General features: G+C 51.5%; 1 protein-coding gene across 1 annotated transcript in view; it reads right to left on the bottom strand.

The window, feature by feature from the left end:
• The window catches only part of DHX34 (DExH-box helicase 34), a 73,813-nt gene extending 51,871 nt beyond the window's left edge, over positions 1-21,942 (bottom strand). Inside the window, exons 1-8 of the mRNA XM_075323670.1 lie at positions 21,867-21,942; positions 18,530-19,259; positions 18,134-18,445; positions 16,120-16,374; positions 1,213-1,315; positions 844-1,061; positions 591-765; positions 152-345 (exon numbers count right to left, since the gene is read on the bottom strand). Coding sequence (XP_075179785.1) covers positions 152-345; positions 591-765; positions 844-1,061; positions 1,213-1,315; positions 16,120-16,374; positions 18,134-18,445; positions 18,530-19,213 — 1,941 coding nt within the window. The 5' untranslated portion in view covers positions 19,214-19,259; positions 21,867-21,942. The remainder of the gene's footprint in view (positions 1-151; positions 346-590; positions 766-843; positions 1,062-1,212; positions 1,316-16,119; positions 16,375-18,133; positions 18,446-18,529; positions 19,260-21,866) is intronic.
• Positions 21,943-22,213: the final 271 nt, after the last annotated feature.

Here is a 22,213-nt window from a genome sequence, read left to right as displayed (position 1 = left end):
ACGACACTTCATTTTTACAAATTCTGATATCTTTACCGTTCATAATCTCTCATTTTTAATAAACAATGTATCACAATGTGTAAATGTAGTCCTTAAAAATCTACGGGGTTTTTTTTCCAGACCACCAAAACTTTACCATCAACCCTCTCACCTGGATCCACTCATTGAAGACGTTGAGCAAAGTGAAGGGGTCTCCGTGGTCGCTCTCTAGAGGTTTCCTTGCTGTGGAGCACTCCGGGTTGTTAGTGGCGCTCCGGACAAAGGGAGACTGTACGCTAAGAGCCGCCGCCACGGTCAAGATCGGCTCCACCAGGCTGAATAATGACCCCAATATCAGCATCTTTCCTACGCGGAAAAAACAAAATGAATTGGTTAAACTTTTGTGCCAAAAATAAACCAAAATCACAAATATGGATTAAAAGTTTTGTCCGGGATCAGAAATGGGCGTCTGCTCCTTTTCTGGATACAGCACGTCTCTTGTACACGGGTTGTGTCTGATATCGCAGCTCAGTCCTATTGATTTGAATTGAGATGACCTGCAATACCGGCTATTGCCTATAGACAAGTGTGGCGCCATTGGTATGCCTTACCGATAACAACATCCACCGGCAGCTGTGCCAGCAGATTTCCAATGGGTGTGACTTCTTCACGGCCATCGAGTGCACCCTGGTCTCGCAAGTAAAAAATGGCCGTCTCAATGCTCGACATGGGGGGCTGTTCAATAAAAGGAAAGGCACGCGGATCTCCTAACCCCATACTCTTCATCTGTGGGCAACAAATACATGGTTTAGTCCTGACATGTTAGAAATTGAGACACAATATCTGCAGAAATACACCACGTACCTGTAAGACTAACGCATCCAAAGCCACGCGCTGAATCTCCGGCACTGGGTACGGCGCAAAAGCATCATAGTCAGACTCCGCATAGAGGCGGTAACACACCCCGGGGCCCGTCCTACCGGCACGACCTTTCCTCTGCTCGGCACTTGCACGGCTAATCCAAAACTCCTGTAGTCGCTGCATCTTTGCTTTAGGGTCAAAACTCATCTCTTTGACTTTCCCTGCAGGGATAGAACATTGATTTAGCGGTGAGGGTGCGGCCCTGCAACATAAGAATCTGGGGAAATGGAGGCATAGATCGTAACATCACTGATCCCTTCCTAGGAAAGTAGTTTGCTTATTCAAAACGGGATTGTAGGGCGAACGTCTTACCTGAGTCGAGCACAAATCGGACGCCATCAATAGTCACCGAGGTTTCGGCAATGTTGGTGGAGATTATACACTTCCGAACGCCAGGTGGCGCCAAATCAAATACCTGCATTATGGGTATAAACGGAGGGCAATCAAAGGGTTAGCTCATGAAGAAAGTAAGTGGACAAATACTAAAGTAGCAGATAGTGATCAGCGGGCACTACCATGCTGTGATACCAATGTGATATGACTGAAGAATGAGTGTGATTAGATAGGAATCCTAATCAAAAGATAGCGATCACAGGTATTATTGATCCATCCAAAATCAGTATCAGAGAGGTGTTCTCTGGTTGACCCGATTTCACCATGATGAAGAGTACGTGTTAGCAGGTCTTGAACAAACCACTATTATGAGGAAGGAACGCTTACAGTTCAACATATACAGGAAACTCGTGGTTAGTTAGAAACATGTGTAGGAAACTAGCCATGTAAAATTCATGACTCATTGCAACATATGCAGCAAACCAGTGGTTAAGCCAGCAACATGTAAAGAAAGCTACTGGTGCCCACAACAGCGTGTGGTCAGGTTACATGACCATGACTCAGCAATCACATGCTGGTCACCAATTGCAATACTCGGTGCACATGATGAACACAATGTACAAAGTTTGGTATAAAAATACAGGGCTCGCTTAAGCCCGCTTTACACGCTGCAATATATCTTATGATGTGTCGGCGGAGTCACGTCGTAAGTGACGCACATCCGGCATCGTAAGGTACATTGCAGTGTGCAACAGCTACGTGCAACGGTAAAACGTTCATCGCACGCACGTCATTCATTCCTCATGAATTGAACGTCAGATTGTTCATTGTACCCGGGGTAGCACACATCGCAGTGTGTGACACTCTGGGAACGATGAACAGATCTTACCTGCGCAAGGAGAAGGTGGGCGGGATGTTTACGTCCCGCTCAGCTCCGCCCCTCCGCTTCTATTGGCCGGCTGCTGCGTGACGTCGATGTGACGCCGAACGTCCCTCCCACTCCAGGAAGTGGACGTTCACTGCCCACATCAAGGTCGTATGGACGGGTAAGTACGTGTGATGGGGGTTAATCGTTTGTGCGGCACATTCAACAAATTGAACGTGCCACACATACGATGGGGGCGTTGCAAATCGCATACGATATCGTATGCGAAATTGCAACGTGTAAAGCAGGCTTTAGTGAGATAGAGATATTTCCAGGACGCTCAAAGTGGACGCACTGCGCCTGTGATGCAGAGGACGGGTTGTTTTCCTCCTCACTAATCAAGTCTCTCCGATGAGGAAGGAATGCTACAACATACGGTAATGTTGATGCATATTTCTGTTATTGTATAAGATTCTATGACTATAAAGTAGTGCTAATACCTATGTACCATTGATTATTCATGTGCTATTAAAGAAGGGAATTTTGTTTACTTACCGTAAATTCCTTTTCTTCTAGCTCCTATTGGGAGACCCAGACAATTGGGTGTATAGCTACTGCCTCCGGAGGCCACACAAAGTATTACACTTTAAAAGTGTAACCCCTCCCCTCTGCCTATACACCCTCCCGTGCATCACGGGCTCCTCAGTTTTGGTGCAAAAGCAGGAAGGAGGAAAACTTATAAATTGGTCTAAGGTAAATTCAATCCGAAGGATGTTCGGAGAACTGAAAACCATGAACCAAAAGAACAATTCAACATGAACAACATGTGTACACAAAAGAACAACCAGCCCGAAGGGCACAGGGGCGGGTGCTGGGTCTCCCAATAGGAGCTAGAAGAAAAGGAATTTACGGTAAGTAAACAAAATTCCCTTCTTTGTCGCTCCATTGGGAGACCCAGACAATTGGGACGTCCAAAAGCAGTCCCTGGGTGGGTAAAAGAATACCTCGATAAAAAGAGCCGAAACGGCCCCCTCTTACAGGTGGGCAACCGCCGCCTGAAGGACTCGCCTACCTAGACTGGCGTCTGCCGAAGCATTCTTATGCACCTGATAGTGTTTCGTGAAAGTGTGCAGACTAGACCAGGTAGCTGCCTGACACACCTGCTGAGCCGTAGCCCGGTGCTGCAATGCCCAGGACACACCCACGGCTCTGGTAGAATGGGCTTTCATCCCTGAAGGAAGCGGAAGCCCAGAAGAACGGTAGGCTTCAAGAATCGGTTCCTTGATCCACCGAGCCAAGGTTGACTTGGAAGCCTGCGAACCCTTATGCTGGCCAGCGACAAGGACAAAGAGCGCATCTGAACGGGGCAGGGGCGCCGTGCGAGACACGTAGAACCGGAGTGCCCTCACTAGATCTAATGAGTGCAAATTCTTTTCGCATTGGTGAATTGGATTAGGGCAAAATGAAGGTAAGGAGATATCCTGATTGAGATGAAAAGGAGATACCACCTTAGGGAGAAATTCCGGGACAGGACGCAGAACCACCTTATCCTGGTGAAAAACCAGGAAGGGGGCTTTGCATGACAGCGCTGCAAGCTCCGACACTCTTCGGAGTGATGTAACTGCCACTAGAAATGCCATCTTCTGCGAAAGACGTGATAAAGAGACATCCCGCAGCGGCTCGAAAGGAGGTTTCTGAAGAGCCGTTAGCACCCTGTTAAGGTCCCAGGGTTCCAGCGGACGCTTGTAAGGTGGGACTATGTGGCAAACTCCCTGCAGGAACGTGCGGACCTGCGGAAGCCTGGCCAGGCGCTTTTGAAAAAATACGGAGAGCGCCGATACTTGTCCCTTGAGAGAGCCGAGTGATAAACCCTTGTCCATTCCGGATTGAAGGAATGAAAGAAAAGTGGGTAAGGCAAATGGCCAGGGAGTAAAACTATTATCAGAGCACCAGGATAAGAAGATCCGCCAAGATCTATGACGTTGGTTTCTTGGCCTGTCTCATAGTGGCAATGACATCCTGAGATAATCCTGAAGACGCTAGAAGCCAGGACTCAATGGCCACACAGTCAGGTTGAGGGCCACAGAATTCAGATGGAAAAACGGCCCTTGTGACAGCAAGTCTGGGCGGTCTGGAAGCGCCCACGGTTGACCCACCGTGAGATGCCACAGATCCGGGTACCACGATCGCCTCGGCCAATCTGAAGCGACGAGAATGGCGCAACGACAGCCGGACCTGATCTTGCGTAACACTCTGGGCAGCATCGCCAGAGGAGGAAATACATAAGGCAGTCGAAACTGCGACCAATCCTGAACTAATGCGTCCGCCGCCAGAGCTCTGTGATCTTGGGACCGGGCCATGAATGCCAGGACTTTGTTGTTGTGTCGTGACGCCATGAGATCGACGTCCGGCGTTCCCCAGCGGCGACAGATCTCTCGAAACACGTCTGGGTGAAGAGACCATTCCCCTGCGTCCATGCCCTGACGACTGAGAAAATCTGCTTCCCAGTTTTCTACGCCCGGGATGTAAACTGCGGAGATCGTGGAGGCTGTGGCTTCCACCCACTGCAGAATCCGCCTGACTTCCTGGAAGGCCTGACGACTGCGCGTGCCGCCCTGGTGGTTGATGTATGCGACGGCAGTGGCGTTGTCCGACTGTATACGGATCTGTCTGCCCTCCAGCCACCGATGGAAAGCCAATAGGGCTAGATACACTGCCCTTATCTCCAGAACATTGATCTGAAGGGAAGACTCTACCGGAGTCCAGGTTCCCTGAGCCCTGTGGTGAAGGAAAACCGCTCCCCACCCTGATAGGCTCGCGTCCGTGGTGACCACAGCCCAGGTTGGGGGTAGGAAGGATTTTCCTTGCGATAGAGAATTGGGAAGGAGCCACCACTGAAGAGACGTCTTGGTTGCAAGGGACAGAGAGACGTTCCTGTCGAGGGAAGTCGACCTCCTGTCCCATTTGCGGAGAATGTCCCATTGGAGTGGCCGCAGATGGAATTGCGCGAACGGCACTGCCTCCATCGCTGCCACCATCTTCCCCAGGAAGTGCATGAGGCGCCTCAAGGGGTGAGACTGACCCCGAAGAAGAGATTGCACCCCTGCCTGCAGAGAAAGTTGTTTGTCCAGCGGTAGCTTGACTACCGCTGACTGTGTATGAAACTCCATCCCGAGGTAAGTCAGTGATTGGGTCGGTGTCAACTTGGATTTTGGGAAGTTGATTATCCACCCGAACTGCTGGAGAGTCGCCAGAGCGACGCTAAGGCTGTGTTGACACGCCACCCGAGAAGGTGCCCTGACTAGGAGATCGTCTAAGTAGGGAATCACCGAGTGGCCCTGAGAGTGAAGGAACGCCACAACGGATGCCATGACTTTGGTGAACACCCGTGGGGCTGTCGCCAGGCCGAAAGGCAATGCCACGAACTGAAGGTGTTCGTCCCCAATGGCGAAACGCAAGAAGCGTTGATGTTCGGGTGCGATCGGCACATGGAGATAAGCATCTTTGATGTCGATCGATGCTAGGAAGTCTCCTTGTGACATCGAGGCGATGACCGAGCGGAGAGATTCCATCCGAAACCGTCTGGTGCTCACATGTCTGTTGAGTAGTTTGAGGTCCAGAACGGGACGGAATGATCCGTCCTTCTTTGGCACCACGAACAAGTTGGAGTAAAAGCCGCGACCATGTTCCTGAGGGGGAACAGGGATCACAACTCCTTCTGTCTTCAGAACGTCCACTGCCTGAAAAAGTGCGTCGGCCCGAGCGGGGGGCGGAGATGTTCTGAAGAAACGAGTCGGAGGACGAGAGCTGAACTATATCCTGTAACCGTGAGACAGAATGTCTCTCACCCATCGGTCTTGAACATGTGGCCACAAGGCGTCGCAAAAGCGGGAGAGCCTGCCACCGACCGAGGATGCGGTTCGGGGATGCCAAGAGTCATGAGGAGGCCGCCTTGGAGGCAGTGCCTCCGGCGGCCTTTTGGGGGTGTGACTTAGACCGCCACGCATAGGAGTTCCTCTGGCCTTTCTCCGGCCTGCTGGACGAAGAGGATTGGGACTTGGCGGAGGGACGAAAGGACCGAAACCTCGATTGAATTTTCCGTTGCTGAGGTCTCTTAGGTTTGGACTGGGGTAAGGAGGAGTCCTTTCCCTTGGATTCCTTAATAATCTCATCCAATCGTTCGCCAAACAATCGGTCGCCAGAAAACGGCAAACCGGTTAAGAACCTCTTGGAGGCCGAGTCTGCCTTCCATTCGCGCAGCCACATGGCCCTGCGGACTGCCACAGAATTAGCGGATGCCACCGCTGTACGGCTAGCAGAGTCCAAAACTGCGTTCATGGCGTAGGAAGAAAAAGCTGACGCTTGAGAAGTCAGAGACGCAACCTGCGGAGCAGAATTACGTGTGACTGCATTAATCTCAGCCAGACAAGCTGAGATAGCTTGGAGTGCCCACACGGCTGCAAAGGCCGGGGCAAAAGACGCGCCCGTGGCTTCATAGATGGATTTCACCAGGAGCTCTATCTGCCTGTCAGTGGCATCCTTTAGCGATGATCCATCTGCCACTGACACTACGGATCTAGCCGCCAATCTAGAGACTGGAGGATCCACCTTGGGACATTGAGCCCAACCCTTAACTACGTCAGAGGGGAAGGGGTAACGTGTGTCAGTAAGGCGCTTAGTAAAGTGCTTGTCCGGAACCGCTCTGGGCTTCTGGACAGCATCTCTGAAGTTAGAGTGATCGAAAAACGCACTCCGTGTACGTTTGGGGAACCGAAACTGGTGTTTCTCCTGCTGAGAAGCCGACTCCTCTACAGGTGGAGGCGGGGGAGACAGATCTAACACCTGGTTGATGGACGAGATGAAGGGAATTTTGTTACTTACCGTAAATTCCTTTTCTTCTAGCTCCTATTGGGAGACCCAGACGATTGGGTGTATAGCACTGCCTCCGGAGGCCACACAAAGCAATTACACTAAAAAGTGTAAGGCCCCTCCCCTTCTGGCTATACACCCCCAGTGGGATCACTGGCTCACCAGTTTTAGTGCAAAAGCAAGAAGGAGGAAAGCCAATAACTGGTTTAAACAAATTCACTCCGAAGTAACCTCGGAGAACTGAAAACCGTTCAACATGAACAACATGTGTACCCGAAAAACAACCAAAAATCCCGAAGGACAACAGGGCGGGTGCTGGGTCTCCCAATAGGAGCTAGAAGAAAAGGAATTTACGGTAAGTAACAAAATTCCCTTCTTCTTCGGCGCTCCATTGGGAGACCCAGACGATTGGGACGTCCAAAAGCTGTCCCTGGGTGGGTAAAGAATACCTCATGTTAGAGCTGCAAGACAGCCCTCCCCTATATGGAGGCAACTGCCGCCTGCAGGACTCTTCTACCTAGGCTGGCGTCCGCCGAAGCGTAGGTATGCACCTGATAATGTTTGGTGAAAGTGTGCAGACTCGACCAGGTAGCTGCCTGGCACACCTGTTGCGCCGTAGCCTGGTGTCGCAATGCCCAGGACGCACCCACGGCTCTGGTAGAATGGGCCTTCAGCCCTGATGGAACCGGAAGCCCAGCAGAACGGTAGGCTTCAAGAATTGGTTCTTTGATCCATCGAGCCAGGGTGGCTTTGGAAGCCTGCGACCCTTTGCGCTTGCCAGCGACAAGGACAAAAAGTGCATCCGAGCGGCGCAGGGGCGCCGTGCGGGAAATGTAGATTCTGAGTGCTCTCACCAGATCTAACAAATGTAAATCCTTCTCATACCGATGAACTGCATGAGGACAAAACGAAGGCAAAGAGATATCCTGATTAAGATGAAAAGAGGATACCACCTTCGGGAGAAACTCCTGAATGGGGCGCAGCACTACCTTGTCCTGGTGGAAGACCAGGAAGGGAGCCTTGCATGATAGCGCTGCCAGCTCAGACACTCTCCGAAGAGATGTGATCGCTACCAGAAAAACCACTTTCTGTGATAGTCTAGAAAGTGAAACCTCCCTCAGAGGCTCGAAGGGCGGCTTCTAGAGGGCAACTAGTACCCTGTTCAGATCCCATGGATCTAACGGCCGCTTGTACGGGGGTACGATATGGCAAACCCCCTGTAGGAACGTGCGCACCTTAGGAAGGCGTGCCAAACGCCTCTGAAAAAAGACGGATAGCGCCGAGACCTGACCTTTAAGGGAGCCGAGCGACAAACCTTTTTCTAACCCAGATTGCAGGAAAGAAAGAAAGGTAGACAATGCAAATGGCCAGGGAGACACTCCCTGAGCAGAGCACCAGGATAAGAATATCCTCCACGTTCTGTGGTAGATCTTAGCGGACGTGGGCTTCCTAGCCTGTCTCATGGTGGCAACGACCCCTTGGGATAATCCTGAAGACGCTAGGATCCAGGACTCAATGGCCACACAGTCAGGTTCAGGGCCGCAGAATTCCGATGGAAAAACGGCCCTTGGGACAGTAAGTCTGGTCGGTCTGGTAGTGCCCACGGTTGGCCGACCGTGAGCTGCCACAGATCCGGATACCACGCCCTCCTCGGCCAGTCTGGAGCGACGAGTATGACGCGGCTGCAATCGGATCTGATCTTGCGTAGCACTCTGGGCAAGAGTGCCAGAGGTGGAAACACATAAGGGAGCCGGAACTGCGACCAATCTTGCACTAGGGCGTCTGCCGCCAGCGCTCTTTGATCGCGAGACCGTGCCATGAAGGTTGGGACCTTGTTGTTGTGCCGGGACGCCATGAGGTCGACGTCCGGCCTTCCCCATCGGCGACAGATTTCCTGAAACGCGTCTGGGTGAAGGGACCATTCCCCTGCGTCCACACCCTGGCGACTGAGGAAGTCTGCTTCCCAGTTTTCTACGCCGGGGATGTGAACTGCGGATATGGTGGAGGCCGTGGCTTCCACCCACATCAGAATCCGCCGGACTTCCTGGAAGGCTTGCCGACTGCGTGTCCCCCCTTGGTGGTTGATGTATGCCACCGCTGTGGAGTTGTCCGACTGAATTCGGATCTGCCTTCCTTCCAGCCACTGCTGGAAGGCTAGTAGGGCAAGATACACTGCTCTGATTTCCAGAACATTGATCTGAAGGGTGGACTCCTGCTGAGTCCACGTACCCTGAGCCCTGTGGTGGAGAAAAACTGCTCCCCACCCTGACAGACTCGCGTCTGTCGTGACCACCGCCCAAGACGGTGGTAGGAAGGATCTTCCCTGTGATAATGAGGTGGGAAGAAGCCACCACTGCAGAGAGTCCTTGGCCGTCTGGGAAAGGGAGACTTTCCTGTCCAGGGATTTTGACTTCCCGTCCCATTGGCGGAGAATGTCCAATTGAAGTGGGCGCAGATGAAACTGCGCAAACGGAACCGCCTCCATTGCCGCCACCATCTTCCCGAGGAAGTGCATGAGGCGTCTTAAGGAGTGCGACTGATCTTGAAGGAGAGCCTGCACCCCAGTCTGTAGAGACCGCTGCTTGTCCAGCGGAAGCTTCACTATCGCTGAGAGAGTATGAAACTCCATGCCAAGATACGTTAGTGACTGGGTCGGTGACAGATTTGACTTTGAGAAGTTGATGATCCACCCGAACGTCTGGAGAGTCTCCAGTGCAACAGTCAAGCTGAGTTGGCATGCCTCTTGAGAGGGTGCCTTGACCAGTAGATCGTCCAAGTAAGGGATCACAGAGTGTCCCTGAGAGTGCAAGACTGCTACCACTGCCGCCATGATCTTGGTGAACACCCGTGGGGCTGTCGCGAGACCAAATGGCAGAGCTACGAACTGAAGATGGTCGTCTCCTATCACGAAGCGTAGAAAGCGTTGGTGCTCTGTAGCAATCGGCACGTGGAGATAAGCATCCTTGATGTCTATTGATGCTAGGAAATCTCCTTGAGACATTGAGGCAATGACTGAGCGGAGGGATTCCATCCGGAACCGCCTGGCGTTCACATGCTTGTTGAGCAGTTTTAGGTCCAGAACAGGACGGAATGAGCCGTCCTTTTTTGGCACCACAAAGAGATTGGAGTAAAAACCTTGACCTTGTTCCTGAAGAGGAACAGGGACCACCACTCCATCTGCTCTTAGAGAAGTCACCGCCTGCAGAAGGGCATCTGCTCGGTCGGGATGTGGGGAAGTTCTGAAGAACCGAGGCGGAGGCCGAGAACTGAACTCTATCCTGTACCCGTGAGACAAAATGTCTGTTACCCACCGGTCTTTGACCTGTGGCAGCCAAATGTCGCAAAAGCGGGAGAGCCTGCCACCGACCGAGGATGCGGAGGGAGGCGGCCGAAAGTCATGAGGCAGCCGCCTTGGAAGCGGTACCTCCGGTTGCTTTCTTGGGGCGTGAGTGAGCCCGCCAGGAATCAGAGCTCCTTTGCTCTTTCTGAGTCCCTTTGGACGAGGAGAATTGGGGCTTGCCCGAGCCTCGAAAGGACCGAAACTTTGACTGCCACTTCCTCTGTGGAGGTTTGCTTGATCTGGGCTGGGGTAAGGAAGAGTCCTTACCTTTGGACTGTTTAATGATTTCCGCCAATTGCTCACCAAACAGTCTGTCTCCAGATAATGGCAAGCTGGTTAAACATTTTTTAGAAGCAGAATCTGCTTTCCATTCCTTTAACCACAAGGCCCTGCGCAAAACTACAGAGTTGGCGGATGCCATTGAGGTACGGCTCGTAGAGTCCAGTACCGCATTGATAGCGTAGGTCGCAAACGCAGACATTTGCGTAGTTAGGGACGCCACTTGCGGCACTGCTGGACGTATGAGAGAGTCCACCTGTGCCAGACCAGCTGAAATAGCTTGGAGCGCCCACACGGCCGCGAATGCTGGAGCAAACGACGCGCCGATAGCTTCATAGACAGATTTCAACCAAAGGTCCATCTGTCTGTCATTGGCATCTTTAAGTGAAGCCCCATCCTCCACTGCAACTATGGATCTAGCTGCAAGCCTGGATATTGGAGGGTCCACTTTTGGACACTGGGTCCAGCGTTTGACCACGTCAGGGGGAAAAGGATAACGTGTATCCTTAAGGCGTTTAGAAAAACGCTTGTCCGGATAAGTATTGTGTTTCTGGATGGATTCTCTGAAGTCAGAGTGGTCCAGAAAAGTACTCAATTTACGCTTGGGATACAGGAAATGGAATTTCTCCTGCTGTGCAGCTGCCTCCTCTGCAGAAGGGGCTGGGGGAGAAATATCCAACAGCCTATTGATGGCCGCTATAAGGTCATTTACCATGGCGTCACCATCTGGCGTATCCAAATTGAGTGCGGCGTCAGGACAAGACTCCTGATCACCCACCTCTGAACCATCATATAGGGACCCTTCTCGCTGAGACCCTGATCCGCGTGATGACGTGGAGGGTCTCTCCCAGCGAGCTCGCTTAGGCGGACTGGGACTGTCATCGGAGTCAGAGCCCTCAGCCTGTGATGCCTGGGACCCCCTTGAAGTACGGATTAGTTCCAACTGAGGGGGACCGGGGAACATAGACACAGCAGTGTCTATGGTCTGAGCAACTGGCCTGGACTGCAAGGTCTCCAGGATTTTTGTCATAGTCACAGACATTTTATCAGCAAAGACTGCAAATTCTGTCCCCGTCACCGGGGCAGGGTTCACAGGCGTCTCTGCCTGGGCTACCACCACAATAGGCTCTGGCTGACGAAGTGCCACTGGGACTGAACATTGCACACAATGAGAGTCGTTGGAGCCTGCTGGTAGATTAGCCCCACATGCTGTACAAGCCGTGTATACAGCCCGTGCCTTGGCACCCTTGCGTTTTGCGGATGACATGCTGTTGTCTCCTCAAAGCAATATAGGGTGTACAGCCAAGAAGCGACCTTACAGTGCAGTATATAAATATATCTGGTACAGCGAAAAATATAACACTGTGGCACTAGTGGGGCCGCACGTATGTGCTGCTTACCGCCCGCTTAGCGCGGGTGTGTGGTCGCCAGAAACCCCTAGCCTGGGTCCCCCAGAGCCTGCGTCCGTTCTCCAGCCAGACTGCATGTGTATAATGGCTGCCGGCGTCCTGGGGAGCTGCAAGCCTGGGGGCGGGCCTAGGGCGTGCACAGAGAAAAAGCGCGAAGCCTGTGTCCTACTGTGCTCAGTGAGAGGGCTGGAGCATGTAAATCGTGCTCCAGCCCTCGGCGCTGCCGATTGAACAACGTCTCTCCCCTACCCTGATTGACAGGGTGGGGGGCGTTAACGAAGCGGAGCTAGGCCGCAGAAGACCGGGGACTAAAGTTAGAAGCGCCGCCGCCGTAAAAGCGCGGTCGGCGCGTCCCCGGCGCACTACAAGTCGCAGCTGCGCCGCCGCTCCAGGGGCGGTCGGCGCGGCGATCCACACACATAAAGTCCCCCAGTAATCTGCGGGGACTATAAGCCCAGCGCACAGCGCTACAGTCCCCGGCGCACTAGCACACCCAGCAAGCCTGGGGTGTGCGTGGCCTGCCATACGGGGACACAGAGTACCTGAAAGTTGCAGGGCCTTGTCCCTGAACGGCACTCCCGCTCCACATCCAGCAGGTTCTATGGGTCTGTGGATGGAGCCCGGCCTCAGGGCTTGGTGGCCGGTAAGATCCCACTTCCTCAGAGCCCCTCAGGGGGATGGGGAAGGAAAACAGCATGTGGGCTCCAGCCTCCGTACCCGCAATGGGTACCTCAACCTTACAAACCACAAGTGGGGTAAGAAGGGAGCATGCTGGGGGCCCCATATGGGCCCTCTTTTCTTCCATCCGATATAGTCAGCAGCTACTGCTGACTAAACAGTGGAGCTATGCGTGGATGTCTGACCTCCTTCGCACAAAGCAGAAAACTGGTGAGCCAGTGATCCCACTGGGGGTGTATAGCCAGAAGGGGAGGGGCCTTACACTTTTTAGTGTAATTGCTTTGTGTGGCCTCCGGAGGCAGTGCTATACACCCAATCGTCTGGGTCTCCCAATGGAGCGCCGAAGAAAAGATCATTTACTAAGGCGTCCCCTTCAGGTGTATCAAGATTGAGGGCAACGTCAGGTTCAGAGCCCTGAGCTGCGACGTCCGCCTCGTCCTCCAGAGAGTCCTCAAGCTGGGAACCCGAGCAGCGTGAAGAAGTCGGGGAAGATTCCCAGCGAGCCCGCTTAGCCGGTCTGGGACTGTGGTCCGGGCAGGAGTCCTCCGCGTGGGACCTAGGGCCCAACCTGGGAGCGCGCTGCGGCGCGGACCGAGAGGGGCCTGGAGGCGACGATCCAACAGGGACCGGGGCCTGTGTAAGGACCGGTCTGGACTGCAAAGCTTCTAGCAGCTTGGCAGACCATTTGTCCATAGACTGAGCCATGGATTGTGAAAGTGACTCAGAGAGTTTCTCAGCAAAAGCAGCAAACTCTGTCCCTGCCGCCTGGACAGTGGGAGCAGGGGGGGGTCTACCTGAGCCGAGGGGCCCACTAGTGACCGAGGCTCCGGCTGAGCAAGCGAAACAGGGGTCGAGCATTGCTCACAGTGAGGGTAGGTGGAACCCGCAGGTAACATAGCCCCACAAGAGGTACAGGTCGCAAAAAAACCCTGTGCCTTAGCACCTTTGCTCCTTGTGGACGACATGCTGTTGTCTCCTAGGAGAGTGATCACTGAGGGTATATGGGAAGTGGTATACAGCCCGACCGAACAGAAATATGTATATAAATACGTATCTATTCCGGCACCCCAGGGGGGACCAGCACCGGGTGACCGGTGTGGCTTACCGACCGCTAAAAAGCGGAGTGTGTGTCCTCCAGATTCCCTGCCTTAGGTCTCCAATGAAGCCGGGAACTAAATTTAAGACCGCGGCCGACAAGCAGGCGCGGTCGGCGCGGAAGTCCGCCGGTCTTCACAAATCAGCAGCTGCTGCAGCGTCCGGGAAGAAGGCGCTCCATGCACAGTCCCCATGTGGACACAGAGTACCTTATAGATGCAGGGCCCGGTCCCTGAGGATGAATAGACTCCTGTCCGGCAGATTCCCACAGGGGCTGCGGAGGGAGCCCGGTCCCAGTGAATGGATGACCGGTCAGGATCCCACTTCTCCCAGAGCCACTAAGGGATGGTGAAGGAAAACGGCATGAGGCTCCGGCCTTTGTACCCGCAATGGGTACCTCAACCTTAACAGCACCGCCGACATAGTGGGGTGAGAAGGGAACATGCCGGGGGCCCCGTGGGGGTCCTCTTTTCTTCCAACCGATATAACTAATCTGAGAATGCATGAGTGGATGTGTGCCTCCTTCCACACAAAGCATAAAACTGAGGAGCCCGTGATGCATGGGAGGGTGTATAGGCAGAGGGGAGGGGTTACACTTTTAAAGTGTAATACTTTGTGTGGCCTCCGGAGGCAGAAGCTATACACCCAATTGTCTGGGTCTCCCAATGGAGCGACAAAGAAATAAATAATATCTTGCTATAAAGAATCTTAGTATTCGTGCCTGATTAGGATATCAGTGAGCGCTTCGTAAGTACGGGCGATCAGCCCCTTTTTAGGACAATTTAGCAAGACACATGCTCGGGTGCTCAGTACTTGTAACTAGTGATGAGCGAGCACTACCATGCTCAGGTGCTCAGTACTCGTAACTAGTGATGAGCGGGCACTACCATGCTCAGGTGCTCAGTACTCATAACTACTGATGAGCGGGCACTACCATGCTCGGGTGCTCAGTACTCATAACTAGTGATGAGCGGGCACTACCATGCTCAGTACTCATAACTAGTGATGAGCGGGCACTAGCATGCTTAGGTGCTAAGTACTCGTAACTAGTGATGATCGAGCACTACCATGCTCGGGTGCTCGGTACTCGTAACTAGTGATGAGCGAGCACTACCATGCTCAGGTGCTCAGTATTGGTAACTAGTGATGAGCTGCACTACCATGCTCAGGTGCTCAGTACTCGTAACTAGTGATGAGCTGGCACTACCATGCTCAGGTGCTCTGTACTCGTAACTAGTGATGAGTGGGCACTACCATGCTCAGGTGCTCAGTACTCGTAACTAGTGATGAGCGGGCACTACCATGCTCAGGTGCTCAGTACTCGTAACTAGTGATGAGCTGCACTACCATGCTCAGGTGCTCTGTACTCGTAACTAGTGATGATCGAGCACTACCATGCTCGGGTGCTCGGTACTCGTAACTAGTGATGAGCGGGCACTACCATGCTCAAGTGCTCAGTATTGGTAACTAGTGATGAGCTGCACTACCATGCTCAGGTGCTCAGTACTCGTAACTAGTGATGAGCGGGCACTACCATGCTCAGGTGCTCAGTACTCGTAACTAGTGATGATCGAGCACTACCATGCTCAGGTGCTCAGTATTGGTAACTAGTGATGAGCTGCACTACCATGCTCAGGTGCTCAGTACTCGTAACTAGTGATGAGCTGGCACTACCATGCTCGGGTGCTCAGTACTCGTAACTAGTGATGAGCGGGCACTACCATGCTCAGGTGCTCAGTATTGATAACTAGTGATGAGCTGCACTACCATGCTCAGGTGCTCAGTACTCGTAACTAGTGATGAGCTGGCACTACCATGCTCGGGTGCTCAGTATTGGTAACTAGTGATGAGCGGGCACTACCATGCTCAGGTGCTCAGTACTGGTAACTAGTGATGAGCGAGCACTACCATGCTCAGGTGCTCAGTACTCGTAACTAGTGATGAGTGGGCACTACCGTGCTCAGGTGCTCAGTACTCGTAACTAGTGGTGAGCGGGCACTACCATGCTCAGGTGCTCTGTACTTGTAACTAGTGATGAGCGGGCACTACCATGCTTAGGTGCTAAGTACTCGTAACGAGTGATGAGCGGGCACTACCATGCTCAGGTGCTCGGTACTCGTAACTAGTGATGAGTGGGCACTACCATGCTTAGGTGCTAAGTACTCGTAACGAGTGATGAGTGAGCACTACCATGCTCGGGTGCTCGGTACTCGTAACTAGTGATGAGTGGGCACTACCATGCTCAGGTGCTCAGATTTTCAGATTCCCTTTAAGAGAATCCTATCTCACATTTATAGAGAGAGCTTAGATGCAGATTGAGATAATACAAGAGATCCTCTCCAAAAACTCACCTTATCTTGCTCGGCGATGGACAGGGTGCTGTGTAATGGGAGCACGATCCAGCGCTGGGTGTGGGTGGCGTATACCTGGACCGCTTCCTGCACCGTGCTGATCTCCGTCACCCCACTGAGAAATATGAGCAAATCTCCGCGCTCATCCACCGGATACTTGTGATCAATGGCTTGTAGCACACGGAGGTACGGTCTGGGGTCCATCTTCTCCGACTTTGATGCTTTTTCCTCCTGGGGAATTGGCTGGTAGATTACCTAGGACATGAAATTCCAGTGAGACCACTTAGTATCTGGCATTTTGAGTAACGCAATTTTGTATAAAAGGGTTTCCCGATGCTAGTGTACATCTACGGGATATGCTATTAACCCCTTAAGGATGTAGTCTGGGTTTTTTTGAGTGGTTGGTCGCTTAGGCGCCGCTCACATCAGCGGTATTTTGCCGGACAGCCGGATCCAGCGCAAATGCGTTTCAGTTCCATTCATTTACAATGGAAGCGTGGCAAGATGCGGTTGCGTGCGTTATACACAACCGAGTGTGACCGCATCTTGCCGCGCTTTTATTGTAAATGAATGGAACTGAAACGCATCTGTGCCGGATCCGGCAAAATATCGCTCATGTGAGCGGTGCCTAACTTGACTACAACAACAGTGAGTGGCCACCTCTCCTCCAGGCAGGACAGGTGATAGGGGAACCCTAGTTCTGGAGATACGTATGGGTTTTTAGAGGGAAAACCTACATCTATGACACATACGAAGGACAAAAGGTGAAATCGACACTCCAAAATGAATATTAGGAATTTATTATACAGGCAGGACAGAAAAATTATAACGTTTCGACCACTATATTTGGGTCTTCATCAGACAATAGATTCTTGTACAGGATATGCCTTTAAGATGACGATACTGTCAAAAGACTGAGATTAATAGAAAAAAAATCACACTGCTATGTCCGATTTTTCTATTAATCTCATGGGCACTTTTGACATGGTGACTTTTCTTTTGGCACTACACGGACTGGGGGAAAGTCCGGCGCAAATGAAAACACACAACGACAGGGGTAACACAATGACAAACAAGGGGTACACTGGGGACACTTTAATGGAGGGGCCTAAGACTAGTGAGAGGGAAGATGGACACTTCCTCCACTTACCTGCCACTGTACCCTACACTAATAGCCATTCCCTATACAGGTTCACCCCCTGTCGCCGAGCAAACACCTGAAGCCCTGAAAAGATCCTACAATAGTCCTTGGCTAGGGAGTGGGCAGGTGAGGGATGCTAGTCCCACCACTACACTAGAACAACACACCAGGGAAGGAAGACAGACAGGGGGAAAACAACAGCAAACTGCTGCAGCCACCACCGCCGCAACTTCAACAGAGGGCTTTCAGCAGCTCCTTCCACCTCCAGGCCAAGCATCCAAATGGCAAAGGGAATAACCGGCACCCTCTGCTGGAAGCATAGAGTATATAAAGAGTCTGGGAGTGGTCCAAATAGAAAATACGCAAGGAATACTGACATTAACCCTATGACTGCCAAAGGAGCAGCAACACGCTTAATATTGAGAGTTAAAAATGAAAATGACTCACGTCCTGATTCTGTCACTAGTCTCATAATGCAGAGAGACAGGCGTGACAACTATAAAACGCCATAACTGGACTGTCTGTATAATAAATTCCGATATTCATTTTGGAGTGCCAAGTTCTTTTATTTATTGATGGGTTTGAACCCTTCTTCAGCACCCATTTTTTTCAACCTCATTCTACCACATATTAAGGATATACTCGTCTTTGATCCCTTTAAACCAGTGTTTCCCAAACTCCAGTTCTCAGGGCCCCCAACAGCTCATGTTTTCAGGATATCCTTAGTATTGTACAGGTGAGAGCAAAGGTGGCAATTTCTGATGTCTTGATAAGGATTCCATCGCGTGTGCAATGCTAAGGGAATCCTGAAAACATGATCTGTTGGGGCCATGAGGACTGAAGTTTGGGAAACACTGCTTTAAACTTTTATACCTGAATAGGAAAAAGTCTCCCTGGGACTTGGAGAACTGGAGCCTGGTCAAAGTATCCAGAGAACAGCTTGATGTTTATGGTGGCCGACATGAGAATGACCTTCAGATCTGACCGTAAAGCGAGCAGCTGACGTAAAACTCCAAGCAGGAAGTCGCTGTGAAGATGTCGCTCGTGCACTTCATCTACTATAAGGACCTGGTACTGAGGGACCTCTGGGTCTCTCTGAATCTGACGGAGTAATAGACCTTCTGTCAGAAACACAATTTTTGTGGCTGGTGAGCGGCTGCTCTCGAAGCGGATCTGGTAGCCAACCTAATGGATAATAGCAAAGAATACATCAAGATTTGGTCTACATTGCTTTACCAGTGACTTCTTCATCTGGAAACCACCTCTTACCTTGGATCCATACTGGTTGAGGCTCTCAAACCCAACTCGCTTAGCTAATGAAATACAGGCAATTCTCCGCGGCTGGGTACAAGCTATATGCCCAAATCCTGCTGCCAACAGGTACTGAGGAACCTGCGTAGACTTTCCACATCCGGTGTCTCCTGCGACCACCACAACCTGATGAGCTCTCACCATCTGGACTATTTTTTCTCTGTATTGGAAAATGGGTAAACTTGACCTCTCCTTCCGGAGCTTTGCTAACTTCCCGAAACTCTGCCTCTGGCTGAAGTCCAGATAATGAAGAACGGCTTTCTTAAATTCCTGTAGCCTCTCCTTAGGCACGCCATTGACTTCTCTGGACTTACGTCCCTTGTCCTGATGCTCCTGCAGAACTCTTTCAACGTCTCTGCTCAGGACAACGGTCTGGTTGATTCGATACCTTGCGTCATACTCCTTGGGAAGGTCCAAGATCTCCTGTCTTTCTCCATCGTGACGGCTCGCCTCATTTGTTTTACGGTTTTGTTTTTGAAGGCTTTGAAATCTTTGGAAACGTTCGAAAAATGACCAAAACTCTTTACTTTCTTCTGAATTAGCTTTGATGTAGCCATGAGGGTCAAAGAATAACTCTTCTAGAAGAGAGCGAGTGCGGGGATTATTCCAGTCCCAGTGGTCACTTTTTCGGTCTCTCTCCATGTAGCCAACTCATTGCACCAAGGCTAGGAAATTATTAGGCCATGTCCTAACAAAATTATGGAGAAAAGAAACAATTGTCAATGTTTTAAAAGGATGCACACCCAAGGACGGGTTTAACTGTACAATAAACAGACAATAGGTACAAGTCTACTGCTTACATCCAACATTCAAGTTCCAGGAATGGATCGTCATGTCCTGAGCTGCCACGAGAATCCAGATCTGAGCATAGCAGCCCACATACACCAATGGCACGGCTCAAGGTCATTTGAGCTGTGGTATCTTCTTAAAAATAACCAATCATCTCTTTTTTTTTAATACTTTTCAATAAGAGGTAATATCCTGAGACCAATGTGACTAATACCCCAGATACAGAAATACCCCAACCAAAAAGGGGATGTATTAAACATACAGTACAGTTCAGGAGAGTTTACAAGTGACTAGACATATATTTCAATCATAATGATCGATGATCATAATGATCAACTAGTGTATTGTCCTAAGCACAAGAAATTTATACATACAGCCATATAGTGCACAACTCACCTATAAGAAAGTCTCCCACACACGCCCCGACGTGCATTTCGCTAAATGCCTTATCAAGGAAGGCGTGAACCACCTATCTGGGGTATTTCTATGTACTAACTCCTGGTGACCGCTATTTATTTGTTTGATATATGTATTTTTAATATGTCCCAATAAAATTTTACATTTTTTTAACTAATATCTGGGTTACTTCATCTGGTTGTTCTGGCACCACACATGTTCTTGTTTAGCTGCTTCTTGGAGTGTTATACCAGATATTATGCGGGAGGCTCATCTCTTTTGAGATGGCTCCTGACACCATTTATTTACTTGTATTGATTCATGCATTTTTTTTAAGAAATTGTGATCATAAATATGCTGTAATTCAGGCCATAAAGTCAAGCATGCACCCTAGTCAAAATCTAATTAAAGGGAATCGGTCACTAATTTTGTACTGCCGAAATGAGGGAGGTACAAATCAGAGCCTGGTTTCAAGATGGCAGCCAGTAATACTTGAAAAGCCAATCAGGGACATTAGGGAGAGACTAGACTGGTCCTGTGGAGCCCCCCGTTGACTCTTGCCCACCCAGTTTCTGTTAACTCACAGGATTCTCACATGTATACATAGGAAGAGACCTGTCAATCAAATAGAGCGACCGCGGGCTAAACAGGACTAGTCACTTTTCTCAGAATAGTCCTGCCAGATCTAACTTATTTTCACTAGAACACTGGAACATTTAGAGAAAAACAAGCTTCTATTTACATTTTGTCACAAATATGAAAAAAAAACCTGGTGTAATAAAATATTAATACATTTGGCTCAGGCATTTACATTTTGATGCAAAAATGTTGGTGCAATTTCGATGATAAAAGTACTCGACTATTAGTTTTGCTTGAAGTGTCAATACATTAGGATATTCCATTACTTTATGATTAGTGGGGTCTGCATCTATATTTAAAATGAGGAGGTCTGCACCTGTGCTCCTTCATTTTAGTAGGGCTGGGCTGCAACTCTGTGCATAGCCTAGTGATCTGGAGCATAATGCGAGCCTAGTGTTCGGGAGCGCTTCTGCGAGCCGGGTGGACTGGAGCGCCCCTGCCAGCCCGGGGGACTGGAGCGCCCCTGCCAGCCCGGGGGACCGGAGCGCCCCTGCCAGCCCGGGGGACCGGAGCGCCCCTGCCAGCCCGGGGGACCGGAGCGCCCCTGCCAGCCCGGGGGACCGGAGCGCCCCTGCCAGCCCGGGAGACCGGAGCGCCCCTGCCAGCCCGGGGGACCGGAGCGCCCCTGCCAGCCCGGGGGACTGGAGCGCCCCTGCCAGCCCGGGGGACTGGAGCGCCCCTGCCAGCATGGTGGCCTGAAGTGCCCCTGCCAGCCCGGTGGACCGGAGCGCCCCTGCCAGCCCGGGGGACCGGAGCGCCCCTGCCAGCATGGTGGCCTGAAGCGCCCCTGCCAGCCCGGGGGACCGGAGCGCCCCTGCCAGCATGGTGGCCTGAAGCGCCCCTGCCAGCCCGGTGGACCGGAGCGCCCCTGCCAGCCCGGGGGACCGGAGCGCCCCTGCCAGCATGGTGGCCTGAAGCGCCCCTGCCAGCCCGGTGGACCGGAGCGCCCCTGACAGCCCGGTGGACCGGAGCGCCCCTGACAGCCCGGTGGACCGGAGCGCCCCTGACAGCCCGGTGGACCGGAGCGCCCCTGACAGCCCGGTGGACCGGAGCGCCCCTGACAGCCCGGTGACGCCCCTGCGAGCCCAGTGGCCAGGAGCGCCCCTAAGCAAAAAATCAGATGGGGTTGCAACACTACACCAGCTGTGCATTCTCAGGACCCAAGGAATTTCCTAATGGAGACAGCACTTATAGTGGGTGCAGCAATAAATGCAGAGCAGCAAAGCAACATGGTGCACAATAGTGTTTTATTGCAGGCAGACGTGCAAATAGATATAGGCAGTTCACTAAGGGGTTAATTAGTTACATGTTATTTGTCATATTGTCTCCTGCTAATGGCGTCTGAAGGGACCTTCTCGGCTGGATGATAAACCTCACTGCTATTACACTAAGATGTCATGTGCACGGGGCTCAGCATCTCACTGAGAGCCGCACAGACACTAAATGCACCATCCTGCAGCGCATTATTTACCTGTTCACGCGCAATCCTCCAAGACCTCACACACTTCCGGGATTGCGTTCCACGGCTTCATTCTTCCAAAGCGAGGCTTGGACCACAAGGTCACGTGCTCACTGCGCTCCGGGTGCGTTTACAATCACCGTCCGATGAGAAACAAGTAACCGACCTTTGTGTCCGGATCCTTCCCTGGATGTGTCTTTTTACTGGTAATAGAGACAGTGAGTTATAAAGTATTTGTCCCTTTTTTTTAGCGGGATATTTTTCTACAGTATAATCAATTTTCCCATGTAAAACATGTTTAGTATTGATATTGCCCAACAGGAAGCAGTGTGTTACATCTATTACACCCCCAGATGGTT

The sequence above is a fragment of the Anomaloglossus baeobatrachus genome, chromosome 9 (genome assembly GCF_048569485.1).
Source record: "Anomaloglossus baeobatrachus isolate aAnoBae1 chromosome 9, aAnoBae1.hap1, whole genome shotgun sequence".
Classification (NCBI taxonomy): Eukaryota; Metazoa; Chordata; class Amphibia; order Anura; family Aromobatidae; genus Anomaloglossus; species Anomaloglossus baeobatrachus.
This window is presented reverse-complemented; position numbering and strand designations above follow the sequence as displayed.